This window comes from Eutrigla gurnardus (genome assembly GCF_963514095.1).
Source record: "Eutrigla gurnardus genome assembly, chromosome: 12".
NCBI lineage: Eukaryota > Metazoa > Chordata > Actinopteri > Perciformes > Triglidae > Eutrigla > Eutrigla gurnardus.
The window spans coordinates 12,815,968-12,840,500 of NC_139926.1; the positions used below are offsets into that span (position 1 = coordinate 12,815,968).

General features: G+C 38.5%; 2 protein-coding genes across 2 annotated transcripts; one reads left to right on the plus strand and one right to left on the minus strand.

The window, feature by feature from the left end:
* Positions 1–4,574: 4,574 nt before the first annotated feature.
* cnot11 (CCR4-NOT transcription complex, subunit 11) lies at positions 4,575–9,714 on the plus strand. The gene is made up of 7 exons (XM_084022321.1): positions 4,575–5,418; positions 6,329–6,493; positions 6,842–6,994; positions 7,952–8,154; positions 8,308–8,510; positions 8,982–9,078; positions 9,178–9,714. The coding sequence occupies exons 1-7, from the start codon at positions 5,100–5,102 to the stop codon at positions 9,373–9,375; spliced, it is 1,338 nt and encodes a 445-aa protein (XP_083878447.1). The 5' UTR covers positions 4,575–5,099; the 3' UTR covers positions 9,376–9,714.
* A 797-nt stretch (positions 9,715–10,511) lies between these two features.
* Positions 10,512–23,258, minus strand: lcp1 (lymphocyte cytosolic protein 1 (L-plastin)). Its single transcript, XM_084022315.1, has 16 exons — positions 23,108–23,258; positions 18,556–18,637; positions 17,741–17,889; positions 17,399–17,522; positions 17,100–17,232; positions 16,587–16,668; positions 16,324–16,489; positions 16,028–16,170; positions 15,628–15,723; positions 14,640–14,835; positions 13,732–13,810; positions 13,471–13,585; positions 12,812–12,945; positions 12,341–12,461; positions 11,198–11,322; positions 10,512–11,075 (listed from the first exon to the last, which is right to left on the minus strand). Exons 2-16 carry the CDS (start codon positions 18,620–18,622, stop codon positions 10,943–10,945), a joined length of 1,863 nt encoding a protein of 620 aa, XP_083878441.1. The 5' UTR covers positions 18,623–18,637; positions 23,108–23,258; the 3' UTR covers positions 10,512–10,942.
* Between the last annotated feature and the right edge of the window lie 1,275 nt (positions 23,259–24,533).

The window sequence follows — 24,533 nt, forward strand, 5'->3', positions numbered from 1 at the left end:
TTCCTGTGACTGCTTCACAATAAAAGCCAGTACAAGTCTTTTAATGTGAAGCAGCGACAGGAATTATCGTGTTAGCAGTTACTTAATCCAGTTCTGAGTGAATAGTTAAGATTATTGAGGTCTGATCAAATTTAGTACCAGAAACTATGCTTTGTTAATATTCCCAGCCCTATAAATCCCTTGGAAAGCAATGTCTGGGACCTTTAATTTCATCAGATGTTTCAGAGTAGGAATCACTCCATACTTGTGGCTCACCTTTTATTCTACTTTGAGGATTGCTGCCAATCTTCTCTCTTCATCTTCTTCATTCCCCTTAACCTCCCCTTAATCTGCTTTCCCATTAATAATGTAAAAGATCATACCGACGCTGATTTATGTCTGGTTGTTGTGCTACACCTACATACCACAACATCAGTACGTCAGCAGGATTTATTTTATTTATTTTACATCCCTTTGACCTTTGCCTTAACAGATACCCTCAACCTTTTAACTTTCTCAAGAGCCTTATCTTCATCTTATCTGTCAATAAGGTGAAAAAAGTCGAGTTTTTGAGAACTCGAGATGAAAATGAAGCACTAAGTGTCAAAAAAGTTTCACACTAATTAAACCGCAATAGAAGAAAGACCGATAACACAGAAGGTGTGTGAATGAAACGGAAGTCGCCATCCTGTGAGAGACAGTTTTCAGGAAGATTTGTGCCATAAATCTTCATGATCGGTTTTCAATTCATATACCCGTCTCTGATGTGAAGTCTATAACTCGAGTCTCTGTGTGTTAGTGTAGAGGTGATGAAGCATTTTACTGCAAATTAAGAAATTACCTTTTAATATACTGCTGATCAGTGTAGAGGAAGAATTATCTCTGGATTTGAGAAGATTTGTCGCAAAATTCACCTTCTTCAAAAGACTATTCAGGTTTTTTGTTATTTTTTACCCAACCTGGGTTTTATTGTGGAGGTTTTCACTAGAATGTTTTAAAGAACTTAACTCAAACCTGGCAATCTAAAGACATCGTTTGGAAAACAAATCAAACGTGAGCATTAAAACATCATGGATTTAGTTTTAAGACTACACTGATGCAGCAAAATATGGATATTAAGATGCTGCAGTACAAAGAAGGAAAGCTTGCATACAATTTAAGAATCTTGTAGCTTAACAAACATTCACATCGTACCGCTTGTATTCATTTTGATCTTACTAAATAATAGGATCGGTTAGCATCTTCCTCTAGGCATCCAGTGAAATGCTGATCTATTCATACCTAACTACACCAGGAATCTGACTTGTTAAACATTGAAGTCTGACTTCTGAGCTTTTTTTCATTCCTTGTGGTTTCGCTGAAGCTGAACTTGAGCGGTGAAGTGGATCTGAACTCTGGTGGAGATCACGGACTTGTTGCCAGTGTTGAAGTTTACAGTGTGTTTGTCTGCATGCCTGATGTATAACTTTTTTATTTACAATGTTTTCATATTCTTTTTCTTTGTATTTTTATCACCAACTTGCTTCACAGTCTCTGTTTGATCAGCTGGAGGTTGTGATGTTTTTGTTCAGTGCTGTTTGGTTGTAATAGCCCTTTAAAAATATGTCCTGTGTGTTTGGATTCCAGACTGACTCTCAGATTGAGGTAGATATTTTTGTGCCATATATCCAGATGTTGTGATGTGAATGCAGGTGTGTAGGAGTGTGTACAGTGTGGGTTTGTGTGTGTGGGTGTGTGTGTGTGTGTGTGTGTGTGTGGGTGTGTGAGAATCATTATATGAACCAAACCTTCCCTTGTGGACTAAAGTGACTATGGACCTGTTTCCTTGTATAGTATTATGTAAGCGGCACAAAAACCAGAGTATGCCAATCCCTGAGAGGACAGTGAATCTCCTCAGCTGCACCTTATTTGAAGACAATTTGTGTTTGAAAGTGTCTTGTACAATATGTTTCCTCCTGATGCTGCTGAAGGTTTTATTCTCGTTGTGGGTCACAGAAGAAACTGTGAATCCAACAGACCAGTAACAAAGTAGAATCACTAAGCAGCCATGAGTGCATCACATTCAATTATTTATCAGTTTTAGTTTCCTTTACTTTCTATTTCTGGAAAAACGTGTTTATTTTTGCTCCATATCTCATTCAGTTTTAATGCTATAGATCCTTGGAATATCTCAAGTGATGCACAATTATTTGGAGATGGCTGCTGTGACTTGTATTATCGATAACAGTTCTGTTTCCTTAAACGAATCAACCCTGTAGACAGATGTTATAATTATTTCCTGGCAATTATATTCAGTAGAAAAGGGAATACTCTGTCATAATGCTCTTTATGAAACATTGATCAACTCTCTATGATTACTTGTTTATTTAGAGTTATTCAAATATGTGTAGTGCATTAAAGTCTCTGGATTTATATTGTATTCATATCTCAGCCAATAAATTATGGTCAGTCAGCATTCTTGTGATTATTAGGTCATTAAAAATGAATGCCAGTCAGCATCAATGCACACAGTAATCACACATTTTGTTCTAGAAAAGCTTCTCTAGTTAGTTTTGTTTATGTAATGTTATAATGCAACACTGCTGTGGATGCAGAAGTTAAGAGTTCATAATTCAAATATAAACAAAAGTGGGTCGTCCATCCACCAACATTAAAACACTTTATAATCAAACCGTAACTGTAATTTTGTATTCATGTTGCTGTTCAGTCTGACCATCGTGTCCAGGCTTTCTGTTGGTCAACTGATATTTTTTGTCATTTAGACATCAGTTGATATGCCGGAGCTGCAAAGGATGCTGGGAGAAGTTGTCATTTGCCATGCCGATTGCAGCATTATGGAAGTTTAAGAGTTGTTACATTAAAATGGCTTATTACAACCTTGAGAGCCCTGTAAATGCAATCACACATTTCGGATAGCAATTAATGAGATCTTGATCAAACTTTTGACAGTCAGGTTGCAGATTTTTCTCCTGACCTATTTGGCATACTCTGTTTTTTGTTTTCCCTGTAAAAAGAAGTCGCCTGCAAAGTAAGATGATTTGTGAAATGTTACAAACTGCTTCTCTCAGGCTGATTTTACCAGGAATCTGATTTATCTTTCTCTCTGCAGATGTTTAACATCTAACTTCATTATTAGAGTTTGTCGCTGAAAACTAGCTCCATTCTGAATTAGATATAAAATCTTTTGTCTTCTCTGTTTCTTCAAGGGCTCAGGTCAAACAATTATGAGATATTTCGGGGGACATTTGTGTTTTAAGTTCTTTGAATGTCACTGAAAAACGGGTTTCACCAGAAAGAATGACTCGCCTTTTGAATTAAGTCTTTCTTCTCCCACCTTTTCAACCGGACCGAAGTGAACTCAACATGTGAAAGTCAATGCAACATGAAAGCTTTAATCTGAGAGCTCGTCAATGAGCTGTGATTTATATCTCGTCATTAATGGAATCCTCAGTCTGCATATGTTCCTGATAGAACGTGACGTCTGGAGAAACTTTACGCTTTCCAAACTGAACCTTAACTAAAAGCACATTGCTCCTTTGTAAGAAAGGGAAAAAAGGGAATAAGTAAATGTTTTAACAGCATGTCTGTGTTACTCTTTTGTTTCTTTGCGCCCACAGAAGCTTTGTCTAAACCACACAGGAGGTCAGATTTTGAAACTTAACAAAATTGCTGCACATCTGGGTACTGTTACCTGTATGTGGAATAGAGTGAAACTGTGGGGGGAATGTGTATTGGGTCGCCCGCATGCACAAAACAGGACCCACTCACAAGAAAACAGCTCCCAGAGACAAAATTTTATATTTGAAAAAAATGGAAATATAGCTGTGCAGGACCTGTGGCGAAGCGAGACAGAGATCTTTTTTTTTTTTAAGTAGCCTTCACATTACATGTCGTGTTAAAAACCTCAAGCTAATGTCTCAGTAAATGCTCCGATACGTGTAATTAAAGAAATTGCTTGAGTTGCATCATTCTCACACGTTGTAGAACTGAAATGTATAAATTTAATATCACATTTGAAGATAACTCAGATTAATTGGCAGCTCTAGACATCTGTTTGTGGACACTATGTCACATTGTCTTCAGCATAGTCCCTATTTTATTTAAACATATTACAAGCTTCATAATTGATAAGGCAATAACATGTCAATAAAAAATGTGCATAATTAGTTATTATATTTTTAAGAAATGTACTTTATCACTTCAACAACTATAGGGAAAACACCTTATTGATCTAATTATACAAACTCAAAACCTTAGTTTGCATCATTAGTGTAGGCTATCCAAACAGTTATTTTGGCTCCTCAAAATGTAAAGGATGACCAATTTCTTTTACTTTATACACTGCTGTTTAGTTTGTAAATGTCACCAAGGGAGCGAAAAAGTGTTATCATGATCTATAATATAAAAAATATAATATTAAATTCTTCTAAGGCACTCGTTCGTTTCCACCATTGATTCTGCTTTATTTTGACAAGCAAAACACCGGAAGTATATCGCAAAGGCCGCTGGGGGGGAAAGGAGCTAGCAAATAAGCGTTCTGGTCAGATTTATTTTTAAATGTGTTGGTTTGTAGGTTTCCTATTAGTGTATAGTACAATAAAACAGGACTAAATGCCTCACATCGTCGTAAAGAGTTAGCGTGAGTGGTTTTTTTTAGGACAACTGTTCGATGTGTGCGGGAAGTGAAAACCCGGAGCACGAAACTATGCTACCCATAATCCAACGCGCCTGAAGGGTCAAATCTGAATTTAAACGGCTAACTGCAGAGTTGCGCTTAACAGTTCTGCTAACACTTAAGCAGACCGTAGTCATTTAGCTCGCTCGATGTTCGTCGGTGTTACGTGGACTGTTATGTAGCTACTGAACCAGTCAGTGAGGCCTTCGTCGGATGGACTCTTCACTTTGTGCCATGACTTCGCCGGTTTTTGTCACATTAGCGCTGCTAGGCTAAGCTAACTCGTTGCTAACGTGTGATGGTTTTCAGACTGTGTTGGTTTCTGCTGCGAACATGAATTAGCGTATCTTAGGTATGACAGGTTAAAGTGCGTTAACAGAAAATACAGAGTTTTATAACACCGATCTCCGAAGAGTTGAGCTAACTCAACCGCGGCGAGGAGACCATGACCCTCGCCCCGAAGGAGCTGTCTAACCTGCTGAGCATCATATCGGAGGAGGCATGCACCAACACCTTCGAGAGCCTCTCCACGCACTTCCATCATTACTTCGGGAAAGCGGAGCACTTCAGGGTGGGCTCGGTGTTGGTCATGCTTCTGCAGCAGCCGGACCTGCTTCCCAGCTCCCCGCAGCGGCTCACCGCCCTGTACCTGCTCTGGGAGATGTACCGCACCGAGCCGCTGGCCGCCAACCCGTTCGCCGCGGTGTTCGCACACCTGCTGAACCCCGCACCTGCGGGAGAGGAGCAGGAGAAGGTGCTCTCCGGTAGGTCCACTGTTCAGGATGCCATCGTTGTCCCGTGTGTTTAAAACAGATTAACTTCAGCAGGACAGGAAATCCTCCACTGCACACCAATATTACCGGTGGTACATTTACTCAAGTACTAGGCTAGTATCATTTTCACTTTTTCCATCAAGTTTTCGTCCTAAAATTTAAGTTAATGTTTTGGAGCTGAAACAATTGGTTGAGCGATCGATTAGTTAATTGCCAGGAACGATAACTGACGAACTATTTTGATTGTGGACGAAAGTTGGAATTACATTTTTTTTAAATACCATATTGATGGATGGATATATTTACTTATTGATCACGAGGGGAATTCAACACAATACCAGGAGGAAATTGTTGCAGCACTGCCATATGCTAGGAGATATAATAAGATCTTATGATAACAACTGTATATATCACAAGAGAATATGTTTAGGACAAAGTAGGAAAGAGTGCAAATAAAACAAAATATAAACAAAGATTGTCAGTAAGATGCAAATATTAAATGTACATATTGCCAGAAATGTAAACAAGTTAAAGGTAGTGTGCAAATTTAAAATGTACACATGCCATACCAGAGACAATAAAAATTATTAGCACACAAGTAATGAGACCTACCAAGGTGATCAGCAGAATTAAAATCTGTAGACTTTTGTCTCTCTCTGTTGGGTAGATGGACAGCCATTGGTTATGCAGCTGATGTAGTTTTAGATAAATAGTCTTCACTTGCCCTTTGAAAAAATCCTGATTATACCTCCAACTTGATTCAGTATTTTCCAGATTTCCTGTTTAAACACACAAAACACTCAGTAAATGTACAAGCTGCCTGTGTAACACAGCGAACAGCACATGTTCTCCATCAACATACATAGCCATAAGTCTGTTCTGTGTCATGTGATCCCTCCAGGCTTCCTGCCTCCCATCACCCAGCCTGAGAAGTTCTTCCTGTCCCAGCTGATGTTGGCGCCGCCCAGGGATCTTTTCAAGAAGACACCCAGGCAGGTGTCCTGCATGGATGTGGGCAACATGCCCCAGTCCATAGACATCAGTGGACTGCAGCTAGCATTAGCAGGTCAGCGAACACCCACACAGCTATTTATCTACTGAAGTAACACCAACAGCACTCATGTTTAAAGCCGGGAACTTTAAGTGTAGCTGAAAATATAGTTCTTACTTCTGTCTAGATTTTGAATATACATGAAGTCTGTCAGCTGATGAACTGAAACTACTGCTCCAAACACTATTAACTTTAAGTTTTTATTTTTTATTTAAGCATCTGTTTTAACTTATTTTTAATGTAATGTGAAGTAACTGAGTTAACAATTTGAACATGCAACATATTAGTTAGAACACACACCTTTAGGCTGGTCCTTATTTCTTCATTTCTTTAATTTTCATGTTTTGTGACTTTGTTGTGCAGAGCGTCAGTCAGAGCTGCCCACTCAGAGTAAAGCCAGCTTCCCCAGCATCCTGAACGACCCTGATCCAGATTCATCGAACTCGGGATTTGACAGCTCTGTGGCCAATCAGATCATAGAGTCTCTGGTCACAGGGCCCCGCCCTCCACTGGAGAGTAAGTGTTGTTTTTTTTATGCTAACATTGTTGTACAGTTGAAAAAAGAGGGAACTGTGAAGAAAACAGAACAAAGTTACAGGGCTTCTCAGCACAATAAAACAATAGCTCTAGGTGGCAGAAAAGTCAAGACTGCAGCGATGCAACTTTCTTAAGGTCTGTTAAACACAAACAAAGCAGCAATAAAACTTGTACACCATTGTTGTTGCCATGAAATTTACAGTGTCAGGTTACTGAAGTGAATGTATTGTTATTCACATATGTATGAAAGTAAAATATTTGATTCATGGACAGTGCAGTTTTCTATCCCATCTTCTGTATTTTGTCCTTGTCCTTTGTGCTCACAACTCAGCCGGTTGCACACAAAGTGGAAAACTGTCTTGAATTCATGTCTTAGAACTCACTCTGCTCTATGAGTTACTTGGGAAAGTAACCAAGTGAATATCGGGTCATTTGGAGTTCATGTTAAATATCACAACATTCAAACACATTTGACAGGAACGGTGGTTGAAGGTGTCAGTGCTCAGTCTACAGAACAAGAGAGAAATTTAGAAAAACAAGATCCCAGAGTCCCTCCTCCTCAATTTAAATTATAAATGTTTCTAGCTATGTTGCACTTTTCATAATCTCTCTGACTCAGAGATGTAAATGTTTTAAATAGACTAGTTGGAAGTGTCCTTAATAGATTTTCACTCTTTTGTGCTGGCGTCCGATGATTATAATTAATTGCTGTTCACATCCTGACTCATGGTGCTGACATTTTGAGTATGAGGACGCCTTTCATAGCTGTCACAAATGTTGCCATGATTACCAAGATGGCAAGTAGACTAAAGAACACTGCTCTCTGCTTCCAAACATTGCAGATTGATGGTAACTTGTGGTCATTAAACACATCATCTGTTCCCTTTAAAGCCCCATAAAATGTGCGTCCTCACAACCTTTTCCATCCATCCTCAGGTCACTTCCGCCCCGAGTTCATTCGGCCACCGCCTCCTCTGCACGTGTGCGAGGACGAGCTGGCATGGCTGAACCCCACCGAGCCTGATCACAGTGTCCAATGGGATCGCTCCATGTGTGTGAAGAACAGCACCGGCGTGGAGATCAAACGCATCATGTCCAAGGCCTTTAAGAGCCCGCTGTCTGCCCAGCAGCAGTCACAGGTCAGTTCATCTCACACTGCGTTGCTCACATGCATTTTTGTCTCCATTTGTAAAAAAGTGTGGTTATGGTAACATGAACAGTGTGGCTCGATAGAGTAGAGTAAGATGATTTACCGCAGGTTTTCTTCATCACTAACTTTCCTCTCTCTCCAGCTGCTGGCCGAGTTGGAGAAGGACCCGAAGCTGGTTTATCACATCGGTCTGTCCCCAGCGAAGCTCCCTGACCTGGTGGAGAACAACCCGCTGGTGGCCATCGAGATGCTGCTGAAGCTGATGCAGAGCAGCCAGATCACAGAGTATTTCTCTGTGCTGGTTAACATGGACATGTCGCTGCACTCCATGGAGGTCGTCAACAGGTGAGGCCGCTTCTCTCTCTGCTATTGGGTTTTCTTACTTCAGTGTTTTGTGATTATATAGGATATGTCTGTAGATTTTTAAGGTTGTTCTTATTTTAACTCCTTTTTATATATTTTTGTACATCATAATCTATAAAATCATCATATGTTTGTTGCGTTGTTGTCCTGTGAGAATTACTTATCTCTAAGAAGTCAAATATTCATGGATACTTCAGAAAAAGAGCCCTGTTTTTGGCTTTGTGACAAAGTATTTTCCAGCTGATCCAAGAGGCCTTTACAATAGTTTATCTTTAGAAGTTGGAGACAAAGGAACTCTACATCCTTGAGTCTTTCCTGCATGTTGTCATTAACAGTCTGCAGTGTAATCCAGGTTATAAGACCGACTGGAGTTCCTCTTTAAAGGTGCCATGCTTCTTTTTAAATGTTTTTTTTTTCCCTTATATCTGCTTTTTGTTGCTCACGATTCCTCAGGTTGACCACCGCTGTGGACTTACCTCCAGAGTTCATCCACCTCTACATCTCCAATTGCATCTCCACCTGTGAGCAAATCAAAGACAAGTACATGCAGGTACAGTAAAACCTTTATTCGTAGTAATAATACATAACAAACTGTGTGAATGTGTTAAATGGATTGTATTATACAGCGTCATTTCACTTCGTCTTCCAGAACCGCCTGGTCCGTCTGGTCTGTGTCTTCCTCCAGTCACTGATCCGAAACAAGATTATTAACGTTCAGGACCTCTTCATCGAGGTCCAGGCATTCTGCATCGAGTTCAGCCGCATCCGAGAAGCCGCCGGCCTGTTCCGCCTCCTCAAGACCCTGGACACCGGAGAAAACCCTGCTGAGGCCAAACCTGCCAAATAGTGACCCTCACAGAGACACTGCACAGACAGTAGAAGTGGCTCGAGTTATTAAACTAAAGCCACGTTTATCAAAAATATCAAAGGGACAACATTCTTCATGTCTTTGTACATCACAGGAGCAGAAACTATTGCAGCTGGCTCAAATGAGTTAATATTGTAAATATGTAGTGACTTTAAAATCCTGTTCTGCCTCTGAATCCTGTCACCATTTTCCCCTTTCTTGTTTCCAGAAGTTACAAATCCGGATTAACTCAGTTCACCATTTCATTTTTTTACCTGTGCTCTTTTTCCTTTGGAAATCTTGCAATTTTTCTCTTATTAAACAGACTGTTTAATTGAATTGTGCTTTCATTTGTGTTTTTCTGTTTGAACAGTTGTGTGAATGTTTTCATCGAGCTGCTGTAAACAAATCAATGATCACGAATACGGTTCAACGTTTAAAGTCCCCAAAAACCGCTGATACAGCTGTAGTGAGTTACTGAAGAGCGAGTGTTGTGAATAAAGCCCCAAGTGACATCACATGGTTGCACAAGCAGGTTGCAGGACTTTACATTACTTAGTTAAGACTAATGTTACATTAGTTGGTATGTTTGGTTCAGCTGCTAAAGTTGACGCATTATTTTCTAACCGTGTAAGATGTGATTTCATACAAAAGTTCGAGCCTTAAGAGTCCACGTCTTTGAAATCAGAGTGGAACACATTAGCGTATGGCGTGATCACGGTCTTTCATACCAGCTAGATCACTGAAACTGTCCACTTTAATATAAGTTTTATCATGACATTTTTATACTATGCTAGGACTTCTTATGGCCTTAAACTTGGCACTACTATGACTTCATGAAATCATACTGCACTGTTACTTTTTTTGATACTATGGTTTTTGACATTGTTACATTTTATTGTACTATACTATGATTTTTTTTTTTACATAATACTATGACATTTTCATGGCTTACTAGATTATGTTTAATGGCCTTTTTTGACATACTATAATGCCTCTCCCCTCCCCCTGTCACAGAGAGGCTCTGTACGAGTGCCAAGTCCATTATATGGGAGACATCTCACTTGTAATTGCAACTGAAACTGTTGCAATTGACTTATACTGGGGCAGTTTTTATACATCAACAACAAAAACAGTTTTTAATACAAAAATCGATTTATTTTTTGCACAGATTTGGTATAAGTTTGTAATCAAGGGAAAAACTGAGCAGGTAAGATAAACAGAAACAAAACTGAAGGGGAACATTGTTGCTCTGCATGGAAACATTCACAAATCCTTCATGACCTGCATCACTTTAAAGGAAAAGACAATATTTAAAAAACAGATTATTTTTGTATATGTTTGTAGAATAAAACTCCATGAAGTCCTGTTTAAGTTTGCAGCCTCAACTTTTTAATGTATGTATAACAGGAATACAAGTACTAGACTGCAGTGGTTGTACCAAAATACATTTTCCAATGTCCCTTTGCCTTCAGACATCACCACTGTGTTTAAATGTGTACCATAACATGTTATCTTTACCCTGTTAGAAACCTTGAATATCCAATATTTGAGATGGTTGTGGTCTTTAGGCTCTCTTCATGCCGCGTGCCATGAGGCAGGCAAACACCGTCATAACCATCTTCGGTTTGACCTCCACCAGGTCCTCGGGCAGCGCGTACACCCGGGTGCCGATCTTCCTGGCCATGGAGATGGCGTACCTGTGAGAGCACATAGTGATGAGAAGGAAGGACTGACTGACTCTCTCTCTCTCCACAAAATTTTAAAATTACAAAGTAGAGGTAAATTATATGAAATAATGAGTACAAAGATGTGTCAGTACTTTGCGTTGTTGAGTTTCTCCTCTTCATCCAGGTCTTCTGTCTTCAGCAGATCGTATCTGATTGATCCGGCCTGGATGGCATCGATCAAATGCAGAACTGGCATACTGCTACTGATAGACGCGTCCTACACAGACAAGCATACACACCATTAATCTCAAAATTATCATCACAGTGTCATAGTATAGTACGTCATAAGAAAAGTCATTAAAAATGTGATAAAATAAATCAGTCATGAAAATACCATAGTATAGTATGTCATTAAAAATCATAGAATATGAAGTTATAAAAAATATCCTAAAAAAAGTAATAGAATAGTGTGTTATGTAAATTTCATAAAAGGTCATAACATATGTCATAAAATGTCAAAGTAAAATATATAATGAAAAAGTCAAGTCATAGTAAATGTCCAAAATATATGTTCAGTTTTGAAAAATGCCATACAAATATTGTGTGTCATGAAAAGTGATAGTGTAGTATTTCATTAAAAATGTAAAAAATTCATAAAGAATGTTGTAAAAATGATTGTAAAAAGATATCAAACAAATATAAACAGGTCATAGTAAAGTATGTCATAACATTTGTAAAAGGTCATAGTATAATGTGTCAAAAAATGTATACAAATTCATAGTATAGTTTATACATAGTGTCATAGCGTGTCATGAAAAGTGATAATATAGTATTTAATTAAAATATAAAATGGCATGGTATAGTATGCCATGAAAGGTCATACTACAGGATGTCATTTAATGTCAAAGTATAGTATGTCTTAATATTATAAGAAAAAGTAATATTAAAGTATTTTATGATAAAATAGTACTAAACTATAAAAATGGTCAAAGTATATATAAGTATGTAGAAGTAAAGAATCATATGCAAAAAATATATAATAAAAGTCACAGTATAGTATGTCATTAAATGTTATAGTGAAGTCTTAAAAACTTTTATAAAAATGTAATAAAAAAATGTATAGCATAGTATATACAAAATGTCATAGCGTGTCATAATAAGTGATAGTATAGAATTTAATTTAAAATATGAAAATGTAAGGATATAGCATGTCTTAATGTAATTAAAAAGGCATAGTAAAGTATGGCAAATGGACAGATCTCCATCATCTGTGAGCTGATGTATGTTTCAGTGACCTTGAAGCTGGAGATCGTGGGTTTTCCAGCCTCTGTGAGCGTGTCATTGACCCAGGACACGATGGTATCGTCAGTCACTTTCTGACCGTCACCCAGGTCCTCCAGGATGTTCAGGGTGTATCTGAAGGAACAGACAGCATCACTCACGTTACAACATGAAGTGGAGACCACAGCAACACCTGGCTCAAAATGAAGCATCAAACCAAGGGCGGATAAAACTTTCTTCTTCTAAGGTTTGAAGCTGAAGGAACTGAATACAGTGCTTTTAAAAACCTTGTAAGACTTTGATATATTTAGCTGCTGTGAATTCAGCTACTAGAGCTTCCATTCACTGAGAGAGAACTTTTCAGAGCAATGTTAAAAAAAAACCTCTTTGATTTTTGTTCTGTTATTCCTTTCAGAGAGCAAAGGTTGTTGTTTGTTTTTTAAATCTTTGAAAATAACAATTTTAAAAGTCAAAAGTGTAATTACCTCCTCATGAGCTGCCAGAGCAGAGCCAGGGTGAGGGTTCGATTCCCTGAGTGCAGGTCCTGACCTGCGATGCCCACCAGAGAGAATTTGGCTTCCTTCTTCCCCAACTCCACTGCATAGTTACAGTTCTCCAACTGGAACAGACAGATTCATATTTTAGTTTAGTTACAGTTTTTGGATGTGTTCATTTTGACAGAGCTACACAAACAGGGTTTTGTGCGTGAAATTCACACAGGATTTAGACTAAAAATGGTTGATTTCTCCCACAATGCAATGCACAAAGGAGATGGTGGAACTGCTCAGCTGAACAAAATTCAATTTAGTGGCAGGAGGTGAGACCGCTCCATAACAGCTAAATAACAACAAAAATAATTTCCTTCTGTATAAAATAAGTAAAGTTTGTTGATGTTTGTATATCCAAACAGCTAAAACAGTATACTTTGACAATATGTTTGTCCTCTACTGTATAGAATTAGTTTGGATGTGCTAGGCTGTCTTTTTGCATTTTGCAAGGACATCTAGCGCCACCCTGAGGTTGGCGCTCGATGTTGAAATGTTCACTATACCTACTTTGCAAGAGTGTTTAATTTATTTTTCTTTCTTCATCTGTATTTTAGTAAAGCAACATTTTCGACCATAACCGACGTGAACGGTCGTACCTTCTTCATGTTGCTGCCCAGTTTAGAGTAGGGAGGTTTATTGACTTTGTCCCAGTCCACTGGCACTTTAATCTTCTCATACAACTGGAAGATCACCAAGGCGTCATCAATGTCTCTGTAACAAACACACACATTACCTTACATGGCTGTTCCTGTAGCGCCACCATCAGGTATACAAGGCTCTGTTTGGATCCGTCTGCTTCATGTTTTTAAGGCAGGAAGTTTGTGATGACTCTAGTGGTCAGGAGTGAGTATTCTTACACGTAGAGGTGGTTGACACGAGGGTTGACCCCCAGCGAGTTCATCCAATTCCTGAAGGTTCGCTCCTCCCTTGTTTCACCTGGAAGAACAACATCAGCGCTCTGATTAAAAAACAAGAAATACTGTATATAAGTACTGCATAGAGATAAAAGTACCGCATAGAGGTGTAACGTAAAGATATCTGTACGTCTGTATCACAAAAATACTTGGATTTAGTCCAAGGGTTATTTTATACCGCCATTTATATTCATACAGTACATACCTATCTTTATACGTTTAGCCCCCAACAAAATATACAAAATAAAATGTATTCCATAGCATTTTAATCATAAACCTAGATTAATCAAATCATTAAACACAATTTGATGTTCTTTTTTCTGAGGGTGGGATTCACAAACAAATGGAGCCTAAACTCCAGTCTAAATCAAATCTGTGCTACTGTTAATGTTTCAGGTGGAAAAAGAAAGCAAGGTTTAACATTAAGAAAATATCTTACATTGGGTCATATTTCATGATTTTTCTTTATAATGGTGGTTGTGTATATAATGGGTCGAGACCCAGACGGATTTAAAGTTCCATGTGTGTTTATAATGAAAGTATGACATTAATATAACAATGTGGGAAATGTTTTGAAATAACAAAAGTTGAATTATTATTGTTTGTATTTGTTTTTGCTATTTTTCATATGGCTGACATTTAAGGGGAAACGTGATTATGTGTCTTTGATATTCTTCCTCATTCTTGGTGAAAACATATTTGCTTCTTTGTTATTAAAACTTCTTTGAAAAGGTCCATGAAGATATTGCTGGAAATGAAAATGTCCTTGTTTAAACACGTATATGAATAGAGAGGTTTTACAGTAACAAAGGTATGAGGAGAGAGAAGTCTCATCTCCCTCATAAACTCACCTTCGATGGAGCTCCAGTCGATGTCCTGGTTCTCGGGTTTCTTCAGAGCCGGGTATTTGTTGAACAGATTGGCAACAAAAGCCAAGTTCAATTTGGGGTTGCCGCGGACAACGTCTGTAGGCATGACAAACTGCCTGCATCCGAGCCGGTCAGCCTGATCCAGCATGCACTCGGCCCTCTGCAGGTCCTCCTTCTCCTGCAGGGACGGAAGAGGACGACAAACTATATATAATAATGTTGTTTATTCTTTTTCATTGGAAAAGTGAATTTTATACATTTCTACGTTGGAGCTGAAAATCCTTTCTTCCTGTGTTAACTCTGGTTTGTGATCTAGGAAATTATATTTCTATTATACATTTAATGTGAACTCATAGCAGAACTGAAATTATGAGTTGATTATTCGATCATTAATTAACCAATCTGCAACTATTTTGATAATCGTTGTTGTGGAAATCAGTTTTCCAGGTTCTCAAATGTGAATGTGTTGATGCTTTTCTTTGGTTTACATGATACTAAAATAAATATCTTAAGTTTGTCCACTTTGAAATATATGTTTTGATAAGTGCTATTTAAAAAGAAATGTATTATTACTATATTTTAAAATGATTAGGCAGCTGGGTGTACAAAACAAGCAATTTAAAGGCATTACCTTGAGCTTTATAGCTTTTCATTTTATATACTAAAGAACTAAAGGAAATAATAGAATATATTCTACAATAATGATCATAATTGTTAGTTTCAGCCATAATTCACATTCATACACTTAGAATTAGTCCCTCTAAATAAAAAACACTTTTATATAACCCAAATCACTCTTTATCATCAGAGAATTGTCTCTATGGTAAATTAAATTGTCAACCATTTATAACTGAACTAATGAGAACATTCATTAGACTTGGACAGTTAGAGGAAAAATTTAGCAACCTCATTTCATATATATCATGAAATAAGGTTCATCATAATTCCTTATGATGTCGTAGTCTCTCACCCTGAGTCCTGACATGTCGATGGCGATGGGGGGGATTCCATCCTCGTCTCCTTTGGGTGCAACCTGGTTCAGGAGGTTGTAGTAGGCCTTGGAGTCCTGGAGCATACACAAACATATTTTGAACATATTTAATCAATCTTTTCTCATTGAAAGCAAATAGAAAAATCAACCGTAAATCTATTGACCAAGGTGTCATTTTTAATAATAATAATCTGAATAAACTTTGATTGTAAAGCATGTTTTTTAACCCAGTTTTTTTTTTTTTTTTAACCTTTTGGTTTTGACTATATCTCAACTGGTGGATGGATTGTGATGATATCTGGTCCAGGCATGCATGCTCCTCTCGGCTCCTATCTTAGCCTCATGTTTCTGTGTGAGTGTGCGTCTGCGAGATTGTCACCTTGATCTCGGAGCTGAAGTTATTGATCTTGCTGCAGCCGGCCTCCTCCAGGTGATAGTTGGCCCAACGGAGCAGAAGTTCCTCGGGGGAAAGTTTCATTAGATCCTCCAGACTTTCTCCATCACGCAGCAGAGCGATGAGAGCTGCACATGACATAAAATGTGTTAGTGAGATTTCGAGGAGCTTGGAAGTGGATTTTGTTTTGGACGGAGCCACTATAGCTTAATAATGTGTCCCTCTTGATCTATGTGAGTAGGGATGGACACAAAATTACATAAAGACACACACGCACTCACCTTCATTCTTGCTGAGCTCGATATCGGCGAACAGCCCAATCTTGATGACCTGCCACAGCAGACCCAGGACCAGGTGCTGTCTGCCCTCCTTCAGGTCCTCAGCTCCGATGTTGACCACGTGGCAGCCGATGGCCGACGACGAGTTCAGGGCCAGGTTCAGGTTCTCCTGTTGGGCCGAGCGACATAACGCATGATGTAAACACACACAGGGCAGGTAAACGTACGCAGTGTGACCGAACTCAAACCGACACGCCGCGTCTCACCTGGATGGTGAAAGGTGTGAGCTTCTTCTTGTTGATGGTTCTCTCGTCGATGGTGTCGGGGACAGACAGGTTGATCATCTTGCTAACAAGCAAGAACATTTACGACAGTTACGACACATTTACACAAAGCAAAAACCTAAAACACACATTAAAGGATCATTTCGTCAATTATACTTCTTTGCTTTTTTGCTGAAAATAACAGTTTGATAAGACTTTCATGCACTATGACTATGATGCTACAGTCATCAACTGGTTAGCTTAGCTAGCACAAAGACTTCCAGCATGTCTCAAGCTCACTAATTGATATCTTGTATCTTGATTGTCTAATATGTACAAAAACCGAAGATTAAAAACAACAAATTAGGTGCTGGAAGTTGAATTGAACTAGCCGTTCCCCCATCTCAGACGTTACAGACAGTGGTATTAATCTGAACATCTTACTCTTAGCAGGAGAGCGAGAAAGGGCAAACCTCACTTTAACAACTCAGACACTATTTTTAAAGCAGAATGTACCAGAGAACAATCCCATCTCCCATAGCGGTGAACAGGTCGTCGTTGTTGGGGTCCATCGGCAGAACATGTTTACAGTCTGCATCCTTTTCAAGAGCTTTATTGATCCAGTTCACAAAGGCCACTTTCTCCTCCTCTGCAGATGGAAGATTTCCCACATCAGGTAACAGAAACAAAACAAATATGTATAAGGTTATACTGTGTGCGTGAGTGTGTGTGTGTGTGTGTGTGTGTGTGTGTGTGTGTGTGTGTGTGTGTGTGTGTGTGTGTGTGTGTGTGTGTGTGTGTCACTGATCAGAGACCTGAGTATGAGTGCTGAGTGCCAGACTGCTCCGAGGTTCCTGCCACGTTACGGATTCCCTCTTTTTTATTGATCGCCTTCCTGAAGGTCTTCGCCACCTCCGTGCTCTTCAGCCCGTGGACAATCTGAACACACGAGTATAAAGAATATTAAGCTATTCATGGAAAGTTTGGAAAAGGAAAGAGGTTCATCTCTTTGAATGCACAGGGTGCAAAAGGAGAATGCAAAATAAAATATAGTGGAGCCATGACATTTATTTCCATTACGAGGAGTTATTCTTCAGACTATAGACCACTGCATGTCCTGTTGACACTGTATGTGTGTGACCTTCAACTCCTCTCACCTGAGTAAACTGATCAAAGGTGAGCTTGTCGCTGCTCTTGGTCAGCTCCTGGACAATCTCACGGACCCTGTAGCCTGGCAGCGCCAGGTTAGCGGCCCTAAAAAGCTGGTCGAGCTCACTTTTGCTGATGAATCCGTTGTTGTCCAAATCTGGAGAAAGATGGAAGTCAAGAGGTCAAACAGAGAGTATAACTTTAATACCACTTTCATACAGGATGCCTGTGTATGTTGAGCTTTACTGAATGCACGCTTATAGATATAGAACATAGAACACGCTTTTAACCTGATTCATTCCTCAGTTTGAATGAGCTCTGCAGATGGATTTATGTCTTTTTAGTTAGATGTTTTTATACTTAATACATAGTTTTAAATGTCTAAATGTATATATATTTTTTTAGCCTTTATTAGTCAGATCAAACTCTAAAGAGGACAGACTGGTTTGGATTTATAGATGCAAAGTGGAGAAAATGTCTCATACTTAAAATGACAATTTCAAAATCAGTACCATTACAACTGAAGAATTTAAGATAAGATAACTTTATATATCCCGAGGAAACTGTTCAGCTGTTGCAGTTCAAAGTATGACAAGAGTGCAAATTAAAAAAAATTAAAAATAGGACCAATAAAGATTATAAATAAGGTGCAAAAAACAAATGTAGTTAATGTTGTCATAAAAATAAAGTGGTCAATATTAAGGTGAAAATGAAAAAGGGACATCAAAAAGCATGTTTTTGATGTCCCTGATGCACCAGACCCTGGCTGACTGAGCCAACAGCACAATTTAAAAATGACAGTAACCACTGGCCGTTCACTTACCAATCTTGGCAAAGGCTTCTCTCAGTTCCTCCTCCTCCTCCGGAGAAATTGGCGTTGGGGTGGTCATGTTGGAAACCTGAAACTGACAGAGAGCATTAAAAAAATTAGATCCGTAAATTAAAAGCCAGAACCTGATAGAATTGAGGGGCTCGGCATAAGTGTGCAGAGAAAAGAGGAACATGGAATCTATGCTGTGATGAAAACGGCCCACGGTTCTCATTTCTGACAGCTTCTAACTTCCTGCTTTCTGCTGCACTTCCTGCCTGACAAAGAAGAGTTTCTTTGTTTGTTGCTGTGCTTTGTAATAAGATCTGGTGCTTTGACTGGTGGAATAATCATCACACTCCTACTGTATAACACCGTCAGACTCAGAAAGGAAAAAAAGGAAAGGTTTTTTTTTAAAAGGATGAAAATTGAAGCAGCAAAACCAGATAGTCCACTGCATTCCAAATTACATGTTTTTCTTTTTACTTATAGTAAGTACATGCCTTTATGAATCATATACTGTTGTATGCAGTATGCAGTATGCATACTACTTCGACTTTGACCTTCTTGCTCAATTTAAGTTGATTTATGTATTGGGACAAACGGTACTAAAACCTTTTCTTGTGTACTAAATACTGTGGTAGTATTGCACCAAAATGAACTACTAATTCCTTTAAAAGGTACTGACGGGGGGAACTTTCTGTCTTTATTTTGTAATTTGAGGTTTCGACAATAGTACATTATGTGTTTTAAATTAAATTACTGCACCAATAGTTCAGTTACTGTTCACATCAACGTTTGGTGTCTTAAGATAAAAGCTGCAGATGAGGAAGAGTGAAGCAATTCTGAGAAGTAGGTGATCACATGACAAACAGCATTTTATTTCAGTCTGTGGTGATTCACTCACGTGGTGTGTGTGTGTGTGTGTGTGTGTGTGTGTGTGTGTGTGTGTGTGTGTGTGTGTGTGTGTGTGTGTGTGTGTGTGTGTGTGTGTGTGTGTGTGTATGTAGATCCTTTTTCTGGGTAGAATGTGAACAAGGAGGATGTGAAGAAAGAATGTGTTGCACTGAAGAGGACGCCTACCACAGAAAGAAGACTGACTTTAAACTTTAAGACTTATTTCAACTTCCTACTCTGCTCGAAGAAAAGTAACCTGATGGTGACATTTGAAACAAGAACATATACATGCAACCTGTGTGAAGACTGAGGCTGAATTTAGTTGTAATAATTATAGTTTACTGAGAGGTCTGAGAGGTTCCACTCATTCAAATGGGGGCAAAATAGTAGATTTAAGGTCCATTAGGAAACCCTGTCTTTTAGAAATTACGCGATTACCACCTAATGTCAGGTTTAAAAATAACCAAACAAAAAATTTAGATTTGGATTTGGAAATTAGAATTTTTCCTAACTTAACTAAAGTGCTTTTGAATCAAAAAGATTGCAAAATATAATAATATAACTAATATAATATTTCTAAGAGATCTTGTCACATATAAAAGGTCTTGACCTTGTCTATACCCCCTTCCAAATTAGCCACTCTATGCAGCCGCTTTAGGAAATACCAGTAGGTTACACATCATGTTTCCTGCATCACAGTTCAAAGAGGGTCAAGACCTCATACCTTCAGATCTGTGAGCCAAAGAGAAGAGAGTCTCCAGATGTGAGATGTGTCACTTTCTTTTCTGTTAATTAAACTCCATTGGTTACAGAATAAGATGCTAACAGGATCTTAAATCTACTATCAGTTAAATAAAAATTCAAGACAACCACACAAACAGTGAAATGTTCAGGTGTCCCTGAACATTTCAGTCCGATAGAACTTCAGCTTCAGTTTGTTATAAATACGTTTGTGGTGTGGGCGGGAAATGTGGTTTCCAACATATATTTGATATTTCCATGCTGTAAATATTTGCTGGCCAACATATACCTATATAGACATGGGTCATTTATCTGTCAGATTGTAATCAAATCTTTATTAAAAAATAAAAAGAGTGTGGACTAAGGACTAATAAATATTTTTATACTTACATATTTCATTTTATATACACATTTATCTTACATTCATTGTGTTATTTTGTTCTGGATTTATTGCGATGCTCTGCCACATATATTTTGTAAATGCTGAGGAAAAATAAAGAAAATTAATTAAATGTTGAACTGAATTTAACTGAATTTGAGTGGCAACTAATGATTATATTCAGTTAGTCACCTCATAATGTATTCATAGAGAAAAGAACATTATGATTTCATAAAGTGCTTTCAGTTAATTATCACATAGGACAAGAAACATGACAAGCCATCACAACGGACAAACTGAAACCAGGTCCTTTTGGTATTTTGCTTGAAAATGACAATCAAACAATCAATCTATTCAAAATAGTTGCCAATTATTTTTCATGTCAATCGACATATTGTTGCAGCTCTAAATCTACCTGAATTGAATGACTGGAGCAGGCGGTTTGGCCGCCTCCTGCATTTACATCTAACACATTTATGTTGCATCCTGTCAGTTCACTGAAGAACTAGAAAAGTGTGATATCTTGCAGCAGGTTACGGACGGAGGACACTGTTTAATCAGAAGTCGACTGCTTCCTGTTTGTTTTTCGGCTCACACTTCAGATTGAATCAACTTGAAGGTTCTTGACAAACTGATTTCTGACTTCTTACATGAAATATTGTGCATCACTGAAAGATCAAACCACAGCAGCCAGTAGCTGAGAACGTGTTGAAACTGCTTCCTTCACATTCTCCCTGAAATCAGTCAGATTGAAATATCTATTATTAATTGTATTATTTCATTTAGTGCATGAAGATAATAGTCGATTTATCCACACCTTGCATCTGAGAATGTGTGGCTACTGAAATGCACTTTCCCTCCTGCACCCTGATTGGTTCCCGTTGATCAGGAAATCCTAAAGGTTACATCTGCTCTCTTGCATCAATTATGAGGACATTGAAAAGCTCAGTTTACGCTTTAATGTCAGGGAGGAAAAGTGTGCATAGATTTAGAAATAATTAAGTCTTCTTTTGTAACAATGTTTAGGGACTTTTGTCCACTTACTGTCTTCACAGCTCTGGTGTCTGAATGAAGTGAAGTGAATACTGCAGCTGTTCTGTGCATCCTGCAGAAGCACAGCAGCTTAAACAGACCCTGAACAGTTTCACTTCTCGTCTGCCTTTTGCCGATTGTAGTTAAATGACTCAACCTGACATTTAAAGGTGCAAAACTACAGCTTCTCTGGCCATACTTACTTTACCAAATATTTGTTGTCCATGGCAACAAGCTTCAATATTTTCCTGCTTCTTTTCAGCACTTTGTATTGTTCAATTATTATTATTATAATATATATTTTTTAAGTATTTATTATTATTTCATTTTTTCTGCTGTTTTCAATTACTTTTTTAAGGATCTTTTGGCGTTTAAGTTTCCTTCCTATTAGCTGTTTTAAATGTTCTGCTTTTTATTTTAATATTTTGTACCTTTCTTTCATGATTGTGTCACTGTTTTTATAGGGACATCCTTTGTGTGCAACCAGTAAATAAACAAATATTCTCAAGGCTTCACTTGTACAGCAGCTCAGTGGGTAAAACAGGACACAGAGAGGGTTAGTGGTTTGATTCCCGGTGGAGCAACCTAGTCCTGAAACTATCCATTATAACTGACCAGTCAACTGACCAGACATACAATGATATGAACGATTTAACTGTGCAGTAATCAATGTTTATGTATCAATCAGTTCAAGAAATGGTTCTAAAGCTTCTAATTAAAGTCATGACTCAAGTCCACAGCTCTGCAATACTACAGCTTACATTTATTTGTATGTATGTATGTATGTAAGTTAAACTCAGGGATTCACTGTATTTTTTATTTAACATACAAATAGTATTACCAAAAAGTACATAATGAAAAATGTTATATTATTACATTTATTATGGCTAATTAATGTATAATAATGCAAGCAATGCAAGTTTTCATTACTATTAACTACAGCCATCAGATAAATATAAGACACTAAAACGTCTTTCTGCAGCGTGAATTTCGTCTGTGAGAGAACATTTGCATGTGCTGAGCCTCGTCAGCATGCCTCACATGTGCTCGCGTTTCATTAACTAAATCCACGACCTCTGGTCAATCAAAGAATTAAAAAAAAATGACACTCACAGTCCAGAGCTGATGACAGAGTTTCTGGAGGGATTTTTTTTTTCCGTTAAAGTGAGGCTAACCGCTAACTTCCCTTTCAGCTCACTGCAGTGGTTTAACTTCTTCCTCCTTTGAAGGCCTCACTCTGCTCTAATCTTTGCAATTGTACAAATTTGAAATGATTTTCTCTTTGTCAAACATGCGCGTGTAAGTTTTAAAATGTGAGCAAGTTTTTAGTTGTTGCTTGGTTTTTAGAGGTTAGGGTAATGAAAATGTCAATGTCTTCCCCTCTTGTATTTATCTGCCCTGCCTCTTTCACACAAACATGCAGATTTTTAAAAAAAACACTCGCTGTGTCGCTCATCTTGGCCCAGTGATGCCTTCAGAAAACACCTGTGTACCAGGGGCTGCCAGATGTTTAGTTACCTGAGAGGTGAGGCGAGGAGGCTGGTGATCTCTGGGTGTGGAGGATTACTAATCTCTCTTCCTCAGTTGGTCCGCCTGGCTGCTGTGCTGCTCACTGCTCGACAGGCAGCACGCTGAGTCGCCAGCAGGGCGACAACGCATCTATTCACATCTACAAGGAAGGAAGTGACATGCAATACTTCAGAAACAGGAATGAAAGCCGTTTTGTCTTTATATGGCAATGCACGCTTGGCTCTGACTCAAGGTGACCACCGTGGCAGGATTGGAAGCGTTGTCAGAGACGTGTTTTACCATTTCAGCATGGTGGTTTAGATGTTACAGGGTTGAGGGCTTCATTCACAATGCTGGCACATCCAGAAGAAGGCAGTGATAGATACAAGGTTCATAAATCTGATCAACCGCTTGTGTCAAATGTTTTAATGCATGAAGTGTTTTTTAAAAGTGTGGTTGTCAGAGAGGGAGCTTGTTCTTGCTGTGACTTTTAAATCAAGCAACCAGAGAGGCAGGTGTTTAGAGAGACAGACAGGTCAGATGTAGAAGTTACAGAAGCAGCCAGAACAACAGACAGGTAGTTTGAAATGCCAATGAACAAGTAGAGACAGACTGGTGGAGATGGGTGGACAGAGAGACAGGAAGCAGGCAGATACAGAGATAGAGAGGTAGTTAGAAATACTGTAGGCATCTCAAAGGTAGAGAGACGGGAGGGCTGGAGGTACCCTAAATTGTTCCCAAGCCCCCCAAATAATTTGGCTTTTTAATCTCATACTGATGAAAGGGCATACATAGAGTTTTAGGATTAAAGCATCATAGTCTTTAGAAAGAATATACTTTAGAAAGAAGCACTTTTGCCGTATTTAGTGACCCGGGAAAGGGAAGTTTGGGACCCCTGCTAAAGCTGTTGCCCCCGCGACCTGACACCGGATAAGCGGTTGCTTTTCGGAAGGTGTTTTGACCACTCAGAGCCAAAGTAGACAACACAAACATCCAAAATGTATACAAACGAGCTCATCCAATCAATATCCACGATCCAACTGTTGCACGGCTGTTTTTATTTTTTCAAATAATCTCCCTCCCTGCTGGATGACTTTTATTTTCGCAATGAATACGTATAAAAACATAATTATCCCAGTAATTTCTCCACGTGAGAAATACTAGGTGTGGTATGGAAGCGCAAATATTTTGTATACTTCTCCTGGGGGCTAAGTCCCCGTCTTTGTCTCTGGTTAGAGGCATGGAGATAAATAAGAGAGGTAGACAAACAAGTAGTCAGAAGGAAATACTGGTAAAAAGAAAAGCAGACGATATGTAAAGCATACAGTTAGTTGAAGGACACACAGGAGAGGCTGATGGATGAAGTTGCACAGGTGTAAATTCCTCTATACTGTCACATCCAACTACAAGGTACCAGTTGCATAAAAACTATAAA